This window comes from Cryptomeria japonica, chromosome 3, assembly GCF_030272615.1.
Source record: "Cryptomeria japonica chromosome 3, Sugi_1.0, whole genome shotgun sequence".
NCBI classification, from domain to species: Eukaryota; Viridiplantae; Streptophyta; class Pinopsida; order Cupressales; family Cupressaceae; genus Cryptomeria; species Cryptomeria japonica.
Window position 1 is genome coordinate 239,838,401 of NC_081407.1, and position 25,591 is coordinate 239,863,991.

The window sequence follows — 25,591 nt, forward strand, 5'->3', positions numbered from 1 at the left end:
TGGTGTCATTGTCCAGCGAAAGCTGGGCAAATTAGAGCACTGGAGACGGACCTTGGATGACCTAGATACTGTGATATGGAGGTCATACAGGGACTGCGAGATCTAGCCCGAGGATGCATTGGAGATGCCATATGTATTCATGACGCGATATCTGATTGGCTCGACACCTTACATCATCAAGCGATTCCCTTGTATGAGGGTGTTGAGACAGTATGGCAGGATACAAGGGATGCCACAGAGTACAGCTCATTATGCTCGTCGGAGATTGGATGTGGCTACTTGGGGGCCTTCTATTTCATATGACTATGCTTGCGCAGAGTATCGATCATTGGGGCCTATGGATCGGGATTATCTTCCAGGTGTGATGGATAGCGGGATGACACATGAGTACGCCGTGTATTGTATTGCACACAGGTTTCCAAGGTCGACATGTCCGGATGAGCCAGAGCCAGTTTTAGATGAGGATGATGAGAGGCCACGACGCAGAGCTCCTAGACGACGGAGGGATGGTAGAGACAGAGATGCTAAAAATTTTGTTAGTATAAGAGGCATACATATATAATGAGACAATAAAAACATAATTGAAAAGCTTAATTAAAAAACTAAATCAAAGACGCAAACCATAAGCCTTCCTTGAAATGTCCCATTTTCCTCTATTCTTAAGGACCTTGAAGGTGTTGGATTGATGGACTCTCAGCGGAGCAATGACCCCCAAAGTGGCAACTCAAGAGTTGAGTAGCTAATTGATCATGATTGATTATGGAGATGATATGAAATGCATGATGTAAGAAACTAGATTAACATGCTATGATCAATTCCAAATCTAATTACTAGATAATCAAAATGCAAATTGCCTATAGTAATGATGCCTAAATTGATATGAGATGGGATCCATATTGCTCCAAAATGAGGGGTATTTATAGGAATTCCAAGGCCAAAGCTGAGGTGGCAGGAATCGACGGTCCAGATTTGATCTGAAGATATCAAGGGCCAAGATTGAGGAAGTTGGAGAAGAGGTTGGAGAAAGGGACATTTGTCATCTCTGTGGTGACAAGTGTCAAGGAGCCTTGCTCATGAGAGGGCAAGTGTCCAAGGGAGGAGACATGTGGCAAAAGTGCCATGTGTCTCAAGGAGAGAATATCCACACCATGAGAGGTTAGGATAAGGAGGTTAGAATGTGCAAGATAGGATAGGTTTAGTTAGACCCAAGATTAGATTGAATGGGTTAAGTTAGGGGATGGTTAGGTTGGGTGGTTAAAGTTAGGAGCCATGTGCTCATTTGAATTTAGAAATTCAAATAATAGAAAAATGGTAATTAATCTCAACAAACTTGAGTTTGTTAATCTTAATTAGGGATTAGAAGAATTGATTAGTATGGGGAGACATTAATTAATTGAGAATTAATTAATCAAAGGGGGATGTGAGATGAATTATATAAATAAATCATTTAGATTTATTTACTAGTAGATGAATAGAGAAATTAATTAAATTGCTTGTGAATTCAATTAATTAGGAAGGGGAATTAATCAAATATCTGCGTATTTAATTAACTATCTTCAGACCATTTTTAGGTGTATACACTATACACTCAAGCTTTTATCTATTTATGCATAAGCATATATATGGAGTTGGGTGGAAGTCATAAGGGGGTTTCTTGGTGGTTCTATCTAAGCCCAAGAGCGGATGAGTATTCAAAGCCCTCTTGGCTCTAGGGTGAGTAATACGGTCATCCCTAGGGTGGCCTACTTAGATAACCTTCTTATAACCCTCCTCTTACACCCTAGGCCTTTCCTAAAAGATAGATTTCAAACAGTCAAGTATATCTTATATTCTATATTACTATACACTCAAGCTTTTATCTATTTATGCATAAGCATATATATACCACAAGTGAATGTGAGAATGAGAGTGCAGAGAAGGGCAAATCCGAAATAATATAGACTATTGTATTACGCTTGATCTGAATATTAATTCGTTGTTAGACTTCTATGAGTCAATCTTAGATCTGTTTGCTCTTGTTTGAGTGCTTCGATCCTCCTAATTGATCTTCCTTGATGTAGGTATATTGCCTACTGATTGTTGTTGATCTGTAGAACGTTTTGAGGAATGAATGTTCAACCAATTGCCTGATGCCTTCCTTCTACCACAACCCTCTCTATTTATATCCCATTATTCCTTTGAAGAGAGGCAATTCTTGTGAAGAGACATGCCTCTTGCTTAACTGCTGATTAATTATTTGTTTCTTTTTCTTGATCACACCTCTTTGTTTACCCTCTCGGGTGAATAACTTAAAACATACAGATAAAACACGTAATGCAGAATAATAATGCCATAGATATCAGATAAAGTATAAGAGATGTTATTCCATTCATAATCGTGTGTCACAAGTTACATTCGGAAGTATATTAAGATACCGAGGGGTGCAAGCGCCAACCGTCGCACCGCAACTACCATCCCTCAGTTGCCAACTAACCAAGACAATTACATGTACATCAAGTGCTTATAACATTACACCCAGATACAACTATGATGATGCCACTACAAAGGAACGGTATGCAATATATAATACCCGAAGGGGTGTGACCAACCGTCGCATCCAACTGCCCTTCGGGACGACTAACTAACTGACTGTCGTAACTCATTATTACCGACGACAACATAAACATAATATGACAACATAACATAATGATTATTCCCGGCAACACTCTTCATGTTTTATTAACAACTTTAATTATCTTATAATGTTGTTGTGTGTTATCATTGTTTGCTATTAATCTGATCGCTGTTAATCCTTGATTGTTGACTTATCATCAAGATCACTGCCTTAAGATCATTCATTCTTATTTGCTTGCTTCCTTACTTTCTATCCTATTTGTTCATGATAAAGTCTCTTTTGAGGTGTGGGCATGACACCAATTTATAAGTTGCATTCGGATTTTTTTAAGTCATAGGGTCAATAGGTCTATAAAGAAGAGCTAAAAACTATGGCCATGTGTTGCCAACTACAACAAAACCTTTATTGAACCAAAAAAAAAATTATTTCCAATAAACAAAACGGTAGACAAGTTTATTGCCCCTAGAAATTCCACTTGTGAGGAAGTCAAAAATGACAACCTTTACCTATAGACACAAATGAATTTTTAGGTTGGATGTGTTCCTATCTATCAAAGTGGCTTTTTGTACCCTACAAATGAAAGACTAATAGCTAAAAGATTTTTTTCTGCTTTCTAGGGTAGTTGTAGAGTCTTTTAGCTATTAGCCTTTCATTTGTAAGAGGTGTAGTGTCTTAGGTGGCTAGGAGGTAATCAAGTCAGCTCTCTCTCTTTGGGATGAAGTGAGGTCAGTTAGTTTTCAAGGCTTACGAAGTGAACAATTCATGATGATCATTCCATTTGATCATCATCTTTTACTTGCAAAATCAGAAATGAAATGCTAAATTCATCTAAGGCAAATTGTTTTCAATGCTTGGAAGAAGATAGGCAGGAAGTCCGAATCATCATGAAAAGGATCAAGGAGAAATGAGAAAGTTATCAAAGTTAAGCATTTTTTATGCACTTCCTTTGCCCAGCCAAGGCATTGCCACCGCTTCCTTTGCTCGACCTAAGGATTGAGTTACTTCCTTTGACACTAGAAATGTGAGACCTAAGGCATAATGACTTCCACTTCTCCCAGCACTGCCAGTGGGTGCTCAAGCCCGATCACTCCCATTTCCATCTCCCCTCATTTCCATTCCCTACCATTGCCATCACCCTTTCACTCTTCCATCTTTCCATCTCACTCCTTTTCCATCCCATAGTCCATCCATCTTCTCTTCTTTCCCTTCGCCACCTTCCACTTCCTTCCTTCCATCCTTACTTCCTACCTTTCCACTTCACCTTTGACTCCCATCTCCTTTCACTACCTTTCTTCACCTGCACCTACCATTACTACTTCCCCACCTTTCTTCCATCCCTTATCCCTCCATTTTCCTTCATCTTTCTTCCTTTATCACTTCCTAACCATAGCATTCACCTTCCCCATTTCCTAACTTACCTTCCCTAAACCCCTCCTTTTATTCACCCTCACTTCCTTCCATCACCCCCACTTCCTACCTTTCTTCCATCCCTTATACCCCCCAACTTCCATTTCCTACATCCTCTAATCCACATCTCACATCCCTTACCCTTTATCCCTTATGCCTCCCCATCCCTGGCACCTTCTTCATTACCTCCTCCCACTTCCCTTTCCTAACCCCTACCTACCATGTCACTCATCCTACCCTGATCCTATCCTAACCTTACCCCTGTGGCATCTCCTTACCACTCCCTCTTCTTCACAACATCCCTTCCAACTCATTACCATCGACTCCCCTTCACTACCGTGCCATTGCTTGGGCCTCACAAACTCTAAGGTGGAGAGCGAAAGTTTTTAAGGCATTTACAACGCCACCTCACAAGCCAGATCACCACTTCCTTTGGTCACCAAAAAGGACAAACTAAGCCTTGTGATTTCCTATGACTTCAAAAAAAAAACACGAACTAAGGGTTCTCACTTCCTTTGACCATTCAAAAACATGAGCTAAGCATTGACATTTCCTTTGCCCAGCCAAATCAGCGACATAAGGATTTTAACGCTTCCTTTGGCAATGGAAATCAGCGACTTAACAATTGAATTACTTCCTTTGCCAATGGAAAAGAGTGAATTAAGGGTTCGAGCGATTTCCTTTGCCCCTGGAAAAGTGCAACTTAAGAGATGAATGATTTCCATTGACCCCTTGAAAGTGTGACTTAAGGAATTTTATTTCCTTTGACATCCCAAATCAGCGACTTAAGGAAATAAGATTGTGCAAAAGGGAAACATTTGATATGTTTAGCGTCAGCTTGTAGGAAGGGGCCCACATAGGAGGAAGACATGTTATGTGCTGAATTTACAAGGATGAGACTAGTCGGCCTTCTTCAAACAAAATTTGAAATTGTAAAGCATTAAATAGAAAGAAACAAGTCGGCCTAGTTGGATTAAACGATGTATCCTTTTGATGCCTATAAGAGATAGGTTGATCATTTCATTGGATCAACAATATTATCAGCGAATTTGTCTTCTAAAGGAAGCAAACTTATTCAGGCACAAAGAGAGTTCATCATTCAAGATAAATGAATTTACTTTCAAGACAGTGATCTTCACCATTGCAAGCAGAAAAAATTCCCAAACATCAGCGATTCATTTCTTCATCAAATAAATAGCGAATTTGTTGCACCAAGAGGACAGTGACCTTCACTAAGTTTCTGAGCGCCTGAGCAAGGTGAATACATGAAATGATCGAGGCAATGAAAGGGCTGAATTGATCAACTTCATTCATGGCTAGAGTTAAAGATCAATATTTGTCCATGAAGTGAGCAAATCTACAACCATGTTGGGTCAATGACTGTGAGGCTGGAACTCAACTTTGTATCTGCCTTAGTTAAAGCAGCAACATGGTAATGAGCACTTGGAATGATGAAGTGCTAAAGAATACCATCATGAAGAAGCAAGAGATCATTCATGACTTGGAAGTGCAACAATTTGTCCACTATCCACAATTAGACATCATGATGTGAAATCTCAGACTTAAAATCCCAAATCAGGTCTTAAGCAATGAAAATCACACATGGAGTGATAAAAGTAAGACATAAGAACAGCGATAAGAACATCATTTCACACCGTTTTAAAATATATATTAGATTAGAAAGTTGAAAATGGGTGAAATCAGTATATGTCAAATATATCTGGTGTGTTATTGTATCTCTGTTTGTGTTGCAGGTGGCTGATAGTGAAGTGGCAGGCTGCAAGCAACATCAAGACACAGAGTAGCGATCAACATCAAGCATTCAAGGAAGGAATTTACACAATCTTGAATTTCCTCCGGAAATCCAAGAAGCACTGCTAGTACATAGGAGTAATCAAAAAAGGGAAACAAGATCAAAGACAATCAAGACGAAGGATTCCAAGGTTGGGAAGTGAAACATATCCAAGATGAAGAAGTTTCGACACAAGACAAGAAGAAGGCAAGTGATCAAGACGGAAGTTAGTTTCAGAAGAATTAATCAGAGTTTCAGGGTCGATTTGAGCAAAGTCATCATCACATCAGGCGCTTGACAATGTTGAGTATTAAGAGATATGCCTCTTTGATCTACAACTTGTGATGAGTTACAAAGAACAAGTCACTTATCCAATCACATCATTTCAAGCTAAGGCGTCCAAATTCAATGTACTTGACCCATCCATCAAAGAGATAACTAGCACATGCGGGCACAAAGTCTGATGCACCTACCGTCGTCATCTATTGGTCAATTATTCAAGGAAGGAGGACATGTGTCCCATCAAATGTAATTTTATCATTGGTCAATCATTAAAAGCTTTGTAATGGGTTTAACAAACCCTAATTAGGGTTTCTATCTTTCAATCTTGGCCATTGATTGTGATCAATCTAAGCCACTCAATTGTAATAACACTAATGAGAGCACTATATAAGGCTCTAGACTTTCATTTGTAAAGGTTAATGGTCAGTAGTTCAAGAATAGTCAATAGCAGATAGCTAGAGTAGAGTAAGAAGAGAAGGAAAAGATTGTTGCCAAGACGTTGTTGTAAGAAGCATATGAACTTCATTGAAGATATAGTGAACTCTATGTGTTGATTCAGCAATTTGCATGGTCTCTACTTTTTGTTTAATTTTCATGTTGTTTAGATGAATGGAAGAACTTTGTGCATGATCAATGGTGAAATTCGTACATCCATACTACTAGCACCTTGCTGATTGTAAAGTGTCTTGCATAGTCAATTGGATCCATCTTAGCCAAGATTAACTTCAATTGCTACTTCTTCATTGATATGCTTCATCTTGAGGGTATCTATGCTTGTAGTGGTGACTTAAAAATCATAAAGCTATCCCTAGAAGATCGCACTAGCTTTGTGGAGATGTTCGATGCATGTCAAAGAAAAGCTTAGTTGAGTTTCACCAAAGATTGTCCCTTGCTCTTACATTCCTGAAGTTAGAGTAGCTTCCTAAGCCCTGATCATTTTGCTATTTTTTCAAATGAAGTTAGTTTCCACCTTCCAACGACATTCAAGCATTCAAGATTCAATGTAAGGCCACCCTGTGATTCCAGCAATATCACATCAAACAACTAAGTCTATCCAAGAGCACGTTAAGACCTGAAATCGAGAACCTTGGAGTCATCCCATTTGATCATGCAGCTTAACATTTGGGGAATCTTTGTTCAAGAGAGGATAGAATACTTAGTATTTTATTTTGTGTTGCATAGTGCATAAAAACACCATCAACAGAACCTAAAATTGTAGAATACAAAATCAAAACCCTAGTTGGGGGTTGATATAGGCACTTTAGAAGATAAGGAGGTCAAATTTGTTTCTAAGTGACTCAATAAAGCAGTTATTGTTTTCAATTTTATGCAAAGGGAACCACTACAAAAGGATTTGCTTAAATGTTTTGCAAACAACTAGGGGGCCTCATGGTTCGAAGATGTAATCATCTTGAGGGCTTGGTAAATGTTAAGTTTAGGATCAGACTGTAGCAAATTAGATAATAATAACAGATAGACAAATCAATGCACACAAAGAACACCAAACTACCCTAGGAAAACCTTCCTCTGGGAGGTGAAAAACCCAGCAACTAATCTCAGATCTTTATCATGCAATAATCAGAGGTAATTACAATATGCTTCAACACTTGAAGCAATTAAGACCAGTAAGATATGCACAGAAGAACAACATACACAATGATGCACTTATCTCTGAGAATAGAGTGGTTGCTGTCACAAGTAGGTTCGCTGACTCAGAGATGAAGTTCACAGCCTTAGAATGAAGATCGCTGTCACCAATGATAATTCACAGTCTTCAAATGATGTTCGCTGACCACAAGAAGGTGTTCGCTGTCTTCAATAAGGAGATCGCTGACCTTCCAATGATGATCGCTGACAGAAAGAACAATTGCTGCACCTAGGGTAAGGTTTGCTGCCCTCAATGGTAGTTCGCTTGACCTTAAGAACAGTTCACCAGCAATAGAAGATAATTCGCTGCTCAATGATGGTTTGCTGTCCTTAAATTATGCTTCGCAGATCACAGAAGTGGTTGCTTGAGTATGTGTTTAGAATGCTATTGTCTTTGCATATATATTTGCCGCTAGCATCCCAAATCACTTAAGTCGGCCTTGTCAACTTTGGCGCCAAGAGGAATAGATCATAATTAATTACAAGTTACATGCGAGAGATGATTACAAGTTACATATACCACAAGTTACATATGACGCCCAATTAGGGCCCGACTATTAATGTCTTCTAAGGCCGACAGGGCCTCATACATGCTAGGTGAGCTAGGTTGGCCCCAGAAGGGCTCCGACCTAGCTACATACATCAACACTCCCTCTTAGCTAGGGAGGAGACCTTCTCAAGATCGGAGATACATGGCTGCTCCCATGAAAAATGCAAATGAATACAACTCCCATGGATGACGTTCACCATAGCTGCTCCCAGAGGGTGAACAAGCACAAGTGCTAAATCATAACATCCACCATGCCTACTCGTAGAGGGTGGGTCCACCATACCTACTCGCAGAGGGTGGAAAAAGACAAGTACATGGAATTTCTTCCATGACATCCACCATGCCTACTCGCAAAGGGTGGAACAAGGGCTTTTACCTCAAACTTCTCTCGCAGGGAAGAAAACATTAACAAGGGATTGCACCTCGAACTTCTCCCTCACAGAGAAGAACTCATTAACAAGGGATTGCACCTCGAACTTCTCCCTCACAGAGAAGAACTCATTAACAAGGGATTGCACCTCGAATTTCTCCCTCACAGAGAAGAACTCATTAACCAAGTCTTCATGATAACGTGGCTCCCTTTGAAGCTGAAATGTCAGGCTCCCTCTAAAGCTGAAAATGTCAGGCTCCCTCTGAAGCTGAAAAAATGACATTTCCTCCTTTTAGAACAAGAACCCTTCTGAGTTGACATTTGACCTTGGCTCCTCCTGAGGTGTCCCTATGTCAACTTCCACAGAAGAAGCTAGAGTAGACCTAGATTTGCACTCTCGAGCAATGTGACCATACTTGTCACACCTAAAACATTGAATGTGAGATAAGTCCTTTTTTGGAATAGGATCTAGACCTCTATCTCTATCCCTCTTTCTTCTTTTGCCTGTTTCCATAGAAGTGTGTGTAGCAAGGACTTGATTTTCCACATCATAATGATCATGCTCAATTCCTCTTGATATCAACCTTGACTCGTCTTGAATACAATCAGCACGAAGGCGATCAAATTTGGGAAATTTGGATCTCCCACTTATGCCTTGGATAAATGGCTCCCAAGAGTGAGGGAGGCCATTCAACGCTAGCATGACAAGATCCTTGTCCACAACTTCATCTCCAATGGCACTAAGCTGATCTCTCAATTCTGCAATCTTCATGAAGAAGGATATGACTGATTCTCCCTTTGCCATCTTGACTTGGTGAAGTTGCTGCCTCAATGCAAGTGCTCTACTTGTGTTGTTGATCTCATACATCCCTTCTAATGTTTTGAACATATCTCTAGCTGAAGACATCTTGGAGATGATAGGAACAAGATGATCCTTCATGGAGTTAATCAGGATCTTCTTGGCTTTGACTGCATTATTCTTGAATTGGAGTTTCTCCTCTTGATCTTTAGGCTCAGGCTGATCTTTTCCTTCTACAAACTGAAGTAGATCATTCTCTTCAAGTGCAATAAGAACTCTAGCCTTCCACGAGGTGAAGTTCAAAGCTCCGTCAAGCCTATCTTCAACTTTTAAACCAGTCACCATCTTCAATGCTGGAAATGGCGAGAAGGAGGTGGAGTGCTGCTAACAATCTGATCACAATCAATTCGAACCAAGCTCTGATACCATGTTAAGTTTAGGATCAGTCTGTAGCAAATTAGATAATAATAACAGATAGACAAATCAATGCACACAAAGAACACCAAACCACCCTGGGAAAACCTCCCTCTGGGAGGTAAAACCCAGCAACTAATCTCAGATCTTTATTATGCAATAATCAGAGGTAATTACAACATGCTTCAACACTTGAAGCAATTAAGACCAGTAAGATATGCACAGAAGAACAGCATACACAATGATGCACTTATCTCTGAGAATAGAGTGGTTGCTCTCACAAGTAGGTTTGCTGACTCAGAGATGAAGTTCGCAGCCTTAGAATGAAGATCACAGTCACCAATGATAATTCAGTCTTCAAATGATGTTCGCTGACCACAAGAAGGTGTTCGTTGTCTTCAATAAGGAGATCGCTGACCTTCCAATGATGATCGCTGACAGAAAGAACAGTTGCTGCACCTAGGGTAAGGTTTGCTGCCCTCAATGGTAGTTCACTTGACCTTAAGAACAGTTCGTCAGCAATATAAGATAATTTGCTGCTCAATGACGGTTTGCTGTCCTTGAATTATGCTTCGCAGATCACAGAAGTAGTTGCTTGAGTATGTGTTTACAATGGTATTGACTTTGCATATATATGTGCTGCTAGCATCCCAAATCACTTAAGTCGGCCTTGTCAACTTTGGCGCCAAGAGGAATAGGTCATAATTAATTACAAGTTACATGTGAGAGATGATTGCAAGTTACATATGACGTCCAATGAGGGCTCGACTATTAATGTCTTCTAAGGTCAGCAAGGCCTCATACACGCTAGGTGAGCTAGGTCGGCACTAGAAGGGCTCCGACCTAGCTACATACATCAACAGTAAAGGATTTATGTTTGTGGTCCTCAATGAGGAGCCATCTAGAGACGCTTTTTGTAGTGCCTATCCTTGACCTGTCGTTGGTGTCATTCAAATAGACTTATCTATGTTTCTATTTGATGATTGAATTGGGATTACGATTCTAACTGCGTTTCAGATGCCTATTTTGATGATTAGACATTATGTGGACCCATGCTACTTTGATGATTTATATGGATGATGGTACTATCATTATTGATCATATGACTTGATGGATATATGTGATTTGATGGATTCCATATGTATTCACATACTTGATGATTTATATGCCCTATCTATATTGATGGATTACATTGACTATGCATTAGTTGATATTGAGGGTAGTGTTAATTATGTAATTGAGGTTATCATAGATGTACTAACCCTATTTCATGGACTTATATGATGAGATGATTTTATGGTGTGTCTGTTATTGTTTGACTGTCCTCGTCGTAGAATCAACGTCACATCACTCATTGTGAGCAGGATGTGTCGTTGTGAAATTCTACCACTTGCTTGCCATATATATATATATATATATGTTTTATCGCTTTGCGGTTGCAGGACTTGCAGGTACCAGACACCTATTCCTCCTGGCTTCACAGGTGCGAGTTCCTCCTAGCTTCACATGTGCGAGCGTGTCTCTAATCCCAATGGTAATATGTGGTTTCAGAGGTGGCACAGGTTCCCTTCACATACTCTAGGTCTAAGTCATCACCAGGTGCAATTTGTCATGTCAATTGTCAGCTTAGCTCTTTCAGTTTTGTGAGTATGTAAGTGATGGTTGAGCTATTTGGCTATGTGATTATTTATGCTGTGGTTGACTATTTGATTATTTGATGCACGATTTAATAGTTAGTAATATTTATTTTTTATTATTTGATTTTAGCTATTTGAGCATTTGATTATTTGACTTATGATTTTAGATATATAGTATTTATTTAATTAATAATAGATATTTATTTGAGGACTATTTAATTAATTATTGGTTGATGACTATAGTCTAATTATTTAATTAATGTTTAATATTTTATTGGTTTGAGTATTTAATTGTTTACTAGGTTATCGGGTTCGCCTCTGGGCCCCCCTGGTACGGGTCCGGGTTCGACTGGGTCCGTGGGACGGGTTCGGTTCAACCTGGGTTCGACCAAGGTTTGAAAAACCCAGAGTGGGTTCGACTAGGGTCGAACCCAGTCGAACCCGAGCGGCTGGGCGGTCCTTAAAGTCAAAAAACAATGCAAATTTTATTTTTTTTTCAATTCCGCCTTGTAAAAAGTGAAAGTTATAACCTAAAAAAGCAGAAAATTAGACGTCTTAAAAAAGCAGAAAATTGATGCATGCCATGGAGTTCCGTGTGGGTTTGAAGGCTGTGATTTGGTGTTGGCGGCGGGGGCGCTGCCCCTCGACCCCGCAAAGGGCTCTGCCCCTTGACCCCACTAAGGGCGCTGCCCCCAGACCCCCGTGAGGGGCGCTGCCCCTTGACCCCGTTGGGGGCGTTGCCCCAAACCCCCATTAGAGAATCCATTTAATGATCAAACTTTAAATTGTTGAAAGTTGAAACAATGATATTTGAATATTTTATCATTTTGATATTAAACTTGATGTATATGATGTTGTTATGGTATGATCATGATGCTATGATTACAAGTTTATGTTGGTTTTGTTATTTATATGATGCTATGTGACATGCTAATCTTAATTCATGCTTATAGGTTGCATATATATATAATTTACATGTTTGTGTACTAACGAACCCAAACCCCTTTTCAAAATTTTGCTGTACCGGCGTACCGGGTTCTTCGAACCCGAACCGGTAAATTAGATTGTTTAGTGCATGATTTATTTAATTATGTTCTTCCCTTGTGATTATTTAATTAAATTAATTATAGCCTATGGTGGATTGAATATTATTTCCTAAGTAGACTATAGTTTGTGCATTAATATTTATATAGTTGAATAATATACTTGGGATATAAAATAAATTAATCCCACTTATATCTTATATTAAATTTTCATTTTCCTCACCTACCCTATTCTCCCATTGGTGGATTTCGAATGGGCAAATGATTTTGAAAACTATAGGATAGGGGAAAAATATTCCAAAAAGGAATAATCCTATTGGTTGGAGGATTAGGGATTCTAGAGCTTTTCATGTTTTAATGGAATGCCTGTGATTGTTCACGGGTTCCATTCTTTTGGCTTGGATTCTTGGAGGCTTGTTTGGGCTTGGATTTGGAAGGTATTTGGCTTAGAGTGGGATTGCAGAAGCTTGTGGGCTCTCCTTCAACTACAAACCATCACACGGGTTCAGCAACTTGATTACATCTTCAATTCTCTGAAGAGACAGTCCATAGAAACAAAACAATCACAATTCATAAAAAAATGAATGAATGTTAAGGGAATATATAAACAAGAATGCATAATCTTCTCGTTAGCTTGGTAACATTATTTAAATAGAGAGTAGACATTGTTGATTTCAGTGCTAAGTTAAGACTAACTCCAGGGACGAAATGCTCCTGCATAACTGATATAGATTGCTTCCCTTAATGCTATCCTTTCAAAAACATCAATAGACCCTTCCATGCCAAAAGAAATTTAATCATTGGAAAACTCAATATATTCTAAATATACAAAACTACACTGAAATATGTTTTCACATCAGCTACCAAGGTCAAGTCATTCCCTCTGCCAACTCAACTCAAAATTTTAACCTCAATATAAACAGTGTTTGCTCCCATTTAACACACAGCAACTTACAATTACCAACACTTATTACGCGATGGTCCTCCTCAAAAGACATTCACTGGGCTTGCAAATCTCATAACTGCACTTCTTGGGTTCTGTTGACGTGTATTTTGTACACAATCATACACAGAATAAAATACCCAAGGGTACCTTATCCTCTCTTGAATAAAGCCTCTGATTGCTGAAGATGTCGCAAAAAAGGATCAATCAGGGTGACTCCAATGTTCTTTTATGTAGGGTCTCTACGTGTGGATAAGCACCAGTGGTCGTTGTGAATGTTGTTTCATCAAGGGGCCTTACGTCCTCCAAGCTGTAGGAACAAGATTTCTCTAAACTAACAAGTTCTCAAAAAAGACCAAAGGGTAGAGTTTGCAAGGGATAAATTCTAATATAATCCTAAGAATGACCTAATGTAGGCTAGACTTGGCAAGATTCTACCAATTTCAATATTGCCATGAAATAACAACCTAACTGAAATTGATGCGATCTTCTAAGGTAACAAATGATTTTTCAATTCATCAAGGATCATTGACACTACCACAAAGGCACATATCCAAAGCTCAATCACGATTGAAGGTTTAAGCAATTCAAGTCTTTCCAGTTGACCACACAAGGCGTTCCTACAATCAGTAAGAAGCTAGTGGTTTGGAACGTGAATCTCACCAAAATCAAGCCCAACACTTAGTCCTTCAAACTTAAATACTACTTCGACTGAGAATGATTCAAGAAAGTAAACAACCATGAAGATAGCCACAAGAATTGCAATAAAACACCATAACTTCAATATTTTATTGATCTCAAAGCCAAAATAGGCAACAATTGCTTGAAATTCTTTCTTCAAAACTCAATCTTGCTACAAAATAACTTTCTTCTCTCCAAAAACTCTAATCTTCTAACTATTTCTTATTGCTCACTATTTCTAATTACAAAATGAAAATGAATGAGGGTATATATAGCCCTCAATTACAATGAACGGCCCAGATCAAAAGAAGATCAACGGCTGAGATTCTGACACCTAAACCCTAATTAGGGTTTTATTACAAAAGTTCCCTTTTTATTGAACAATATTAAATGCATAGCCAAATATTTAATTTGGCACAAAAATCTAGGAAACATAGACCAATGATAATTGAGGTGCCATGTCATCTATAACAACCTCTCTTCTAGAACCTTATTCCCTTTCCAATGCTCCTTTTTAGCATATGCAATGAATCTGGACATGATTCCCTCAATCTCAACAATAGGAATCTCGGGAAGATTCCTCATTCGTTCCTCCAAGTGAATGATCTGATCAAAGGCCTTGAGAAGAGCTGCGTCCCATTCAGGTTCGAGTTCCTTGATTTTCTCAATCAGGAGCATAGTAGCAAACATTTGATCTCTTTGCTCATCTGTAATAACATTCTCATCTTTGCAAAAGATGACCTTGACCCTTTCTTCCAACTCTCAAAGATCCACATCTGTCTCAACTTCGATCCTTCTGCCAAGAATAGTACATAACACCCCAAACACCTTGTCCTGGATTGGATGGATGACCTCCTCCACTTGATTGCATTTGGCGCTGGTGTCCTCGAAAAGAACTTCCTTCATCTGGAGTAAAGTAGACCACTGGAGTAAATTATGAGCTCCTCCATCCATTATCTTTTCTTGTGCTAAGGTCTTCCTTGGTGTTTGCCTGATTACTTGAAGAACAGGAATGATAACATCTTTAGTATGAGCAAAGGCGGCTACTGTTATCATTAGGTTGTGGATGATTTCAAGGACCTGGATAGCCCGATGAATGGTCTGCATCATTCTTGTTGCAAACTCAATGGCAATTGTATGGGATTTGTCAATCCAAGAGCTCATAAGCTGGACCAAGCTCTTAACTTTCTCTACTTCACCAACTGATTCAAGGGGAAGTGCTTGCACAGGAGATACTGCTGGATCCTGACGTCCCAAAGGCTGACTGAGGTGGCTAAAGTAGCCTCTCCAAGCATCGACCTCTCTCTCAAGTTTTCTATTCTTTTCCATTTCTCCTCTAAGCTTGTTTTTAAGTGCCTCAAATGAATCAATGGCCTCATCTAGTGTCTACTCGGCTGTGAGTGGACCAAGCTCAAATGTTTCTACATCATACTCTTCTGCAAGGATCTCACCTTCATATTTGTCCACTGCCAGTGTAGCTATCTGCAACTTCCTGGACCCTGTCTCATCTCTGATCATCTTGGACATCTTGGTGGCCTTCTTCTTTTCTGTTAGTCCCTGAGAATTTCCAACAAGGCTATCTAAATCAATCACATTATCTTCGTCTTCGATCAGAATCACCCTTGTTAGTCTCTCCTTCAACCAATCTAGAATGGCGAACCTTGTCTCTCTAACTTGTATTTCTTTAGGTAGTGGCTCTTCTTTCCGGAGAGGAGATGTCGCTTCATCATCATTCTTGTCTTCATGTAGCTCATTGACTTGGGGAGATTGACTTGATGAACGTTGAGATGCATGTCCTTCTTCATGTTTATCATTCTGAACCATTGATTCCATAGATTCCTCCACTTCAAGTGTCCTCTTCTCTTGTTGAGAAGATGTGCCGGATGAGCGATCTCGATTGGCCTCTTGCTTCTTCTTGGAAGATTCCCTTTTCTCAGGTCTTTCCTTCCTCTTCGCACCTCTATGATGAGGATTGCCTTCACTTACGCTTCTGGGGTGAGGATTGCCTTCGCTTGTGCTTCTAGGATGAGGATGAACTTCACTCGCGCTTGCTCCTTCTGCCGACCTTTCTTCCAAAGTAAAAGTCATAGGTATGTTTTGCTCTCTCAACTTTTGATGTTGCACATCAACCCATCTGCGAGTACAGGACAAAACTGGGGCCATCAAAGTTTTTAAGTCCACAACCTTGGGTTCATTCCAATCTATCTTTACTGCCTTGTCCTCTCTATCATAGGATGACTGGAGGTGCCTGCCACTGTCCTGAGCTTGATCGGCCACTCTATAAACTTTGCATTTCCTGATGAAATCCAAAGGCAATCTGGAATGCATCTTTCTTTTTACTTCTAAATCACCTGAGAGATTCATCCAAAAGTCCTCTACCTAACATTCATGCTTGTATTTTCTACCAACTGTCTCTTCTATATACCCATAAGGATCAAAATTCTCCCTCAATGAAAAGAATGAAAATGAATATAAGGCCAACTCTCTTTCTGCATCATCTAAAGTTGGAGCATTAGGACATACCTCAACTGAATTTCCTAGTATGATAGGTACAGGAATCCCATTTCCATGCCTATGTCTGAATGCCTTCGCATAAGCTGCCAGTTGCCTAGTTACCTCAAGTAGTACTATCCTGTCTGTCGGATATCTTGGCAACATATATGGAGGTGAAGGACACCCATGAACTCTAATATATGTAAACTTCTGGAATTGGATAAACCAAGCACCATACCTCTTTACAAGTTCTTGTGCCTCTTGAGATAGCCGATTGTGAATCCCGCCTTGCAGTGTCCTAGTGATGTTCATCGTGAAAGTATCATTGACTAACTTGTAGTTATTCCCAGGTGGATGATGCAAATGAACATAAGAGTCACAAACTCTGACTTCTCCAGGTCCTCTTCCAATCGCTCCTCTGTGAGGTAGTCCTGCATATTCAAAACTCCTGATCAAGGCATACATGATGTACGAGCTCATGTGGAAGGATTTAGTAGCCTTCAGTCTTCTCAACTGCACGTCCAAGCAATGGCTAATAATTCTAGCCCAATGAATTGTTCCTTTTTCTTGAACTATCACTTGGATGAAGAAGAACATCCACTTCTCAAAATAGAAGGCTTGAGTAGCCCCTGTAACTCGATTAAGTAAGGTTATCAAATCTCTGTACTCCTCCTGGAAGTCGATCCTATGTGGTGTGTTGGGAATCTTGCTCAGGCGAGGACGACTTTTGAGTAACCAATTCTTGTTAATGATGCTCAAGCAAGTGTCTAGATCATCTTCGTACATGGATCTAGATCCTTCCAAGCTTTTGTAAATCATATCTTTATGTTCTGGCAGATGGAGAGCTTCACTGATAGCCTCATCTGAAAGATAAGCCAAAGTGCTTCCTTCCTTGGACACGATCGATCTTGACTGTGGGTCATAATGGTGGGCACACTCGATCATCAGCTCATGGCACTGGATTGCTGGAGGGAAGCCGGCCGCCTTGATAATGCCACTTTCAATTATTCTCCTTGCGACAGGTGATGGCTTTCCAATGTAAGGGACCTCTCGAAACTTCTTCACACTGAAGTTTCCTAGGTTGATATCTCCAATGTTGCTCCATTTTGACACGATCTTGGTCTCCATTTCTTCATTCCTTTGATCTTCCTTCATAAGGGCTGGACGACTGGTGGATGCTCCTACCTTTGGGGTCGCCATCTTGACACCTACACAACATTTCATAATGAGCAATATACCTTGGAACGTAGAAATATAGATTGGATTTAAGCTTTAAATTTAGCAAACTTCATGATAAATCTTTGAATTATCATTTCCTAAATACGATTATGCAATTGGAAATTCAAAATTTCAAAATTTGAACAAGGGAGATCTTGCCATACCTCTCTTTGAGAACTAGCTCTAAAAAAAATGATGCAAAAATTAAGAAATTCGCTAGGCAAAATGAAGATCGAAGTCTTCTAGCAAATGCGCCTCCTTCATCAACTTCACCACCCTTTGGGTCTTCAACGCCTTGAGGAAAACTCGCTCCACCTCTAACCTCCAACAAAGTTCGCACTCCCTCTTGGATTGAAATTCGCACTTCTTCTTGGATCAAAATTCGCACCTCTATTGCTTCTCCAAATCGCATTTAAATAAATGATTGAATGATGGATTAAAATGCATCAAAATACCTCCTTTATATAGGCGCTTATTATTGCAATTGCCCATAGGCCGACTTGGAAAATAGGCAAAAAATAAATAAAAATTAAATAAAAGAGGAGGCCGACCTTTATAAAAATATTAAAATAATATCCCAAGCGCTCCCTTTTTATTTAATTTAATAATAATTAATTTAAATGCCTTTGCAATTAAAATTTCGATTTTTTTAAAAGGCTTAAATTAATTATTAAATGTCTTATGCGAACTTATTAAATGCCAATTTAATTAAAATATTTTAAGCCTTTTAACGAATTTGGCATTTAATGTAATTCACAAAAATATTGGCGCCTAAGCATGGGAGGTATTTGGGACATCAACAACATCGCTCTGGTTCCTGCGAGAGGGACAGGAGCGCCCATGCATTTTAGCCTTGGTCCTTGTCTTTTCCAATCGCCAATTCACGTTGCAGGGCAATCAATGATCTTCCTCGTTTGTTCTATGCATGCCTAACTCGTTTCTCCAAGACAAAATGAGCTCTTCCAAGGATATTCGCCCTGGTCCTTCAGTGAAGGACAGGAGCAATTTTTTGCTTTTGAGCTTAAAATTGTTGATTTTGAGGTTAATTCCTCGTTCATTATCTTCTTAAAGACATTTCTCACTTTGCATCATCTCGCCTTGACGTGGTTTTGGAAAGGAATGATTGATTCTATAGAAATCGCCCTGGTCCTCCAGTGAAGGACAGGAGCAATCTTTAGTCCATGGCACAAATCCTTAATCATATCAATATCTAATTATCTTCAAGGCGTAAAACATTGTTCCTTAATCCATCTTGAGTCTTGCAAACGAAAGTAGCACTCCGAAATGTTAGGCAATCAGGCAAATTTGAAGATTTCGCTCTGGTCCCTGGGAGAGGGACAGGAGCGCCTTAGCCAATTTCATCAAGTTTTGTGGTTTTTTGTAACTTCATTCTTCTTTGAAGCATTCCAAATATCATCGCCATCATGTGCCTTGGCCTGGATTCGACGGGAAGACTTGATAATGCATTTTTCGCCCTGGTCCCTGGGTGAGGGACAGGAGCGCCTTGGCCATTATAGGCTCCACTTGTGTTTTGCAAACTTTCAAAATTATCTTCAATGGATCGATTATGCCTTCCTTTACTCCTCTCAAACGAAAAACTTGCTTTTCCTTTGCCAAAAACTTGTCTTGAGGGAAAATCGCTCTGGTCCCTGGGAGAGGGACAGGAGCTTCCTTTAAAAATCGCCTTGGTCCTTGAGAGAGGGACAGGAGCGCCTTAGCCAATTTGGATCGATTTTCTCCATTGTGGTCCATTCAAGTTATATTCAATGAGCAAAACATACTTTCCTTGTCCTTCTCAAACCGCGAAATCATTTAAATCTTGCAAGGATAAGGCAAACTTGGAATTCAAGCTCCGGTCCTTCAGTGAGGCACAAGAGCGATTTTGTCATCTTAGCATATTTCCTTGCTTGTCGATTACTCAAATTATATTCAATGGACAAGACATGCCCTCCTTGATCTCTTCCAATCATAAAATTGTCTTGATCCTGCAAGAACAGTGCAACTTTGAAAAACAAGCCCCAGTCCTTCAGTGAGGGATAGGAGCGATTTTGGTCCTCAAGGTCAAATCTTTATAATTTTCATCTCAAATTTCCTTTGCTGGGGAAAATACCATCATTTTGCAAGCTATGAACAAAAGTCCAAATCCAAAAAGTCCAAGAAGGTATGCTCTGAAGAAAATCGCTCTGGTCCCTGGGTGAGGGACAGGAGCGATTTGTCCTTGCTGGGCCAAAAGTTCAATCTTTCATTGCCAACGACTAAGTCTGGATACTCCTTCATGCTCATTTCATCCTTCATTGCATCCTTGATGCTTCAGTTTGATCAAATGAGGCCCAAAACGATCTAAGTAATCCATTTCGCCTTGGTCCTTCAGTGAAGGACAGGAGCGATTTGGGCTTAAACTTTAAAAACTTGTCATTTTTGAGTCTTCAAAATCTTCAAAATCTTCAATTCACGTCCAATTGTATCCCCTGGCGACCCTACATAAAACAATTAAAACAAGTCAATAACCAAGATGCATAAAATATCACTTTCGCCCTGGTCCCTGAGAGAGGGACAGGAGCGATTTTGCCCTTATAAGCCAAAATATAAAAAATTTACGTCTTCAGATCACTCCATCATGCAGGGCTAAGTCATCTTCAAGTCCAGGAATTGGTCACCTTCCTTCCAAAATTTGGTTAGAGTTTGCCCAGACAAAATGTATAATTCCATCATTAAAATGCTAACCCTAAGACCTAACTTGAATTTGCCCTCAAAATCTTAACTGGACCCATCCTGAGACATACTTGACTTCCTGGCAGGCTCATCCTATTTCAAAATTGCAATCTCCGTGAGGATGCTTAATAATCTTTCAAAATTAGACTGGACTCGGCTTGAAAATATCAAAAGGCAACTCCTAAGGCTTAACCCTAGTCCAAACGACTCACTCACTTACTCAAAATCCTAAAAGCAGAGAGAAGAACAGGCAAGATAGAAGCGAAAAAGAGGGGGTCCCCATTTTAATGGGGCGATGTGTGAAATGGTCACAACAGGTTCACAAAGACATCCTAACATTTCTCATGCAATCTATCTTCCAGGAGTAAATCAACCCTCAATGCTTATTAGTTATTATCAGTACAAGCATCACTTCAAATTCAAGGTACAAAAACTTATTGGATGACAGAATGATTTTCCCTAGCCTCTAGATATTCCTGCTAAGCAATGGGTCCACCAATTGTGATTTTTTGGCCAATATTATAATTTATATATTGCTCTTTATAATTATTACTCCTCTACATTGTTTTTCCTCTATAACCAAAAGAAAAAGCATTGTGAAGAGTCCCAATACACAGAAGTGACAAACAAGTCCTATTGATTATACTTGACAAAATCATTGTTGTTGATGAAAACTAATGGTTGTAACAAAATTAGCTTATTAAGTACACGCCTCCTTTTAATAGCTTTCTGTACAAACAAGAAAACAATGCTTCTTTCACACCTTTATTCACAAAGGTATAATATTATATTGTCTAACAAAATCTGACTGAGCCAACCATAGATGAAAGAAAATTTGAAAATTAAAAGACAAATTCATGATCTTGGAACATTTGTACAGGAACATTGATGTGATTATAGTCTTTCCCTTTGATTTCAAGTAGTAAAGACTTGGGTTCAGATGAAAACCCAAAATTATTTGACTTTTATTCCCTAGCATGGCTTGAATGATATCTACGAGGCGTTGCCTCATCTTTACAGGAGAAGAGTCTCAATCACTCAGATGCTCACGCATATAGGATACAATTTGATGCTCACGCATATAGGATACAATTTGATGCCCACTTCATAATTGTTTATGATAAAACACAAATAGTCTGAACTCTTACCAGAGTCCTGTATACCAACACAGAATGAATGTTTACTTATAGTCAAATTACAGTTACCCATTTAAGCAAACACATTATATATGGAACTTGGTGTAATTCTTAAGAAAAGATGAACTGTTAAGGCTTCCAGACAATCTTATAATGCATTTTAAAATAAATTTACAAAGAAATTAAGATCTCCATAATAAATCAATGGATTCAAAAATAAAGAACAGTTATTAGAAAAAAAAAGATATTATTCATTGAAACCCTGAAACATGTTATAATAGCGGCCATCAGCTGATATAAATCAACATACCTCCAATACTTTATTTTCATAGTCACGGAGCTGTTGGGCATAAGTCATGTCCTTTGTTGAAACCCTGAATATGTATGTTAGAATCCAACCAACAGTGAGCCCAAGAACCAGCACCAGTTGCACAACATTCCCTGCCTTAAGAGAATCCACTCCAATAAACTGAACCACAAAATGAGCCAAAAATATTATAAAAATAAATCCAAAAAGTTAGCAAGTTCAACTTCATGCACTGCAATCTGAAAAAGTGAGAAGCTGAAGCACACAATACTCCAGCAATTAATTATTTGTGCACGTTTAGGGTACCTCCAATCCATATTTTAGACCAAATCCAAGAACAGTCACCCCCAGACCAATGAGCAAAACGTCCTTCCTTGTATATCCAAATGGTGCCTGTCAGGGTACATACTATAGGATATAAGTCATTAAAACAAATGGAAATATCCTGGAAGAAAATTTAACTTTTACAGAAAAAGGACCTGGCACAAAGTACATGTTGATCTGCACTAATGAAATAATCTAAGTATTTGCAAAATACTTCCATTTTCCCTTGAGTATGTTTAGGCATAGGTTATTCATGCAAACAGCTAACCCAATATCCTCCAAATGAAAGATTGGAAAGCTTAGAAAACGAATAAGCAAGGGTAAGATAATTTCATAGCAGATGAAGTTATACAATACTTACCAAATATAAGGTTGAATATATAAATTAAATGTGAATATTTGCAATGAAAAACAGTGTTCCAGGGGGATGAGTACCTAGGGATCTAGATGATATCCTAGGCATTCCATGGACTAGTGGACTTGGAGACAACATCCCTTTTTTCAGAACTGGACAGCCTGCCATTTGGTGCATAAAAATAAAAAAGGTAACTTTCTACAGAAAAAAATGCTAAAAACCTAAAAGGGGGGCACTTGTCATTGCAAATCCAACACAGTTAATTTTTAAAATTTCAGGTGTTTTAGTTTTTTTAAGTTATTTAAATAGCCATGCCCTTGCCATCCCCATAATTTGGACCAAAAAAATAGCTGTCCATATACCGCATCTACATGTACCCCCTTTCCAGAAACTTAGAGAAACACTGATAAAAATTGACACAATAAAGTTCGGAAAGGACTAACAAGGCTCAAAGAAGGATAGACTAGCTTAATGTCACTTTGAAACCATTTTAAATGCAATTAAGTAAAATCTCATCTATGGCAAACAACAACCAGACACCTCAAAGCACACACATAATCAAGCCAACAAGCTGAAAGAAAGAAACCTACATTACATGGGGATGCAATCACTACCCCCTGACTACCGTCCCCATCCTTCCCAGTATCCTAAGGACAGTGGGATGGCAAAGGACGTACCCTTGTCATCCCGTCTTTGTGGAAATCAATGACACATCTCTAAGACAGTATCCAGAGACCTAATATCCTCTGGATGTCTTGTCATATCCAGGACAGCTAGGGACATATGAGATGTCCCTCAACTGTCTCTGGGGCAATCAGACATCCCCTCCGGAAGTTTAAATTTTCTTAACAAAAGCGAAATCTACATTACAAAGAGAAAATATATGAGTACATACAACAGTCAAAAGCAAGTGTAAACCTATTGAGTGGCTGCATACAATTATAGAATTGAAGTGTACAATTGCTGAATGACTGCATACAACTGTAGAATGAAATGAAAAGACAACATACATTTCTTATTCTTTTCATCAATGAGAATTGTGTGAATGCAGGCACCAATGGAATGAAAATTTATAGTTGCGGAATGATTGTTTACAACTATGGAATGAAAATGTACCCCTAGTGAACAGCAACATACAGTTTTACCCTTTTCATCAATGGGCAATTCTATGATGTCATACAACTATTGGCATTCTACACTCTAATGAGAATATGGTTGATGTTGTCATTGATGGCAACCAACCAGTATCAGGATTCTACATGCACCGGCATCGCAGACACAATCACCGACAGGCACCGGCACCGGCAGGCTTATTCACCGGCATCCAGATTACATCGGCAATAAAGTATACCGGCACCCAGGCCGACATGTGACAAGTTTTGTTTATGCGAATTGTATTGTAAATATAATTATCTTTTGTAAAGCCGACTTGGTATATTGTAAAGACTCATATATGTATAAGATCTTATAGGTCATTTTGATGTGGTAGACGTGGTAGACATGGTTGAATATAATAGGAAATTATTGTGATACAGTGGACAGCGAAGGTTTTGGTTATGGTATATGACTGAGCTTAAACCGGTACTGAACCAAGCATTAGAGATGCTATTTGAGCAGTACATTGTATTGGATTTAATTATCCATATTGTAGTCAGTGAGACTCTTCATTGAGCAGTGTGCTCTAGGTTGTTGGCCTCCCTGCATGTGCAGGCCCCTATTGTAAGTAATATTTATTCATATTGGCCAGTGAGTAAGTATTGTGGGTCACAAATCCCACCGAGGTTTTTCCCACACCGGGTTTCCTCGTTAAAATATCTTGTGTTATGGTGTGCACTTATGCTGTCTCTGCTATTTCTGTTTACTGCATTATTTCTTATTTACCGGTACATTGATTTGGGTTGCAAAGTTATAAATAAATTTAATTATTCCATACACCGGTTAGACACTGATTCACCCCCCCACTCTCAGTGTCTTTGGGACTGTCATTGCATCTAACAACAACTGTAGAAGAGCAGACAATTATATAATGAGAGTATGCAGATGTGGAATGAGCAAAAGTTTGATTGCAAACAGTTGTAAAGTGAAATTGTGCATATGTCAAATAAGAGCATACAGTTGTAAGAAATGTGCCATGTTATAAGTTATAACACTTTCATTTATGATTGTGTATCCTTTGGGTCTTTTGTTGTAATGAAAAGAAATGAACAATGGATTCAGAAAATTCTATTTTCATTGCTCCTATACTCAAATCAACAAGCATTATATTTTCATCCCAAAAAATGCCTCTTTAGACTGCTGTCCCTGAAATCCATCTGGCCATTGAAACATACAAAGATACAGATAAGTTGATAACAAACAAGGAGTTTATTGTCTGATTAACATGCAAAGAGCAATAATAAACAATAAATGGAAATGGACATACAAAAAACCCTAATGCTAATGGTGAAACAGCAATAACAAAAAATAAATGGAAACAGGCAAAAACAAACCCTAATGCTAATGCTGAAACAAAGAGTATGAGAAAGCACACTCACAACAGCAATAAATTTTAGGTTTTGACCTTTTTTTTATACACATACTTTTTATTTTATACTTTTTTAATTCAAGCAATCAGACGTAGCATTGATTGAGAATAGACAAAAAAAGTCTATTATATCAATATTGATTGAGAATAGACAAGAGAAGAGATCATGTGGATCCTAGAATGCAGATGAGATGATCTGTCTCCTCTACGTCAGCAGACATGTGACCTCCAACAAGGGCATTATCATGCATTGCACTACCATGATGAATTCTTAAACATGATGACCAATGAAACACTATATACTAAGTGATAATAAGAATAAAGAGTATATTAGGAACTGATA

At 38.9% G+C, this 25,591-nt stretch overlaps 1 protein-coding gene across 1 annotated transcript in view; it reads right to left on the reverse strand.

Annotated features, from left to right (window-relative positions):
• Positions 1-25,591, reverse strand: part of LOC131074376 (uncharacterized) — a 56,887-nt gene that overhangs the window by 19,358 nt on the left and 11,938 nt on the right. Inside the window, exons 2-3 of the mRNA XM_058010985.2 lie at positions 22,352-22,438; positions 22,049-22,207 (exon numbers count right to left, since the gene is read on the reverse strand). Of these exons, the coding sequence (XP_057866968.1) occupies positions 22,049-22,207; positions 22,352-22,438 (246 nt within the window). The remainder of the gene's footprint in view (positions 1-22,048; positions 22,208-22,351; positions 22,439-25,591) is intronic.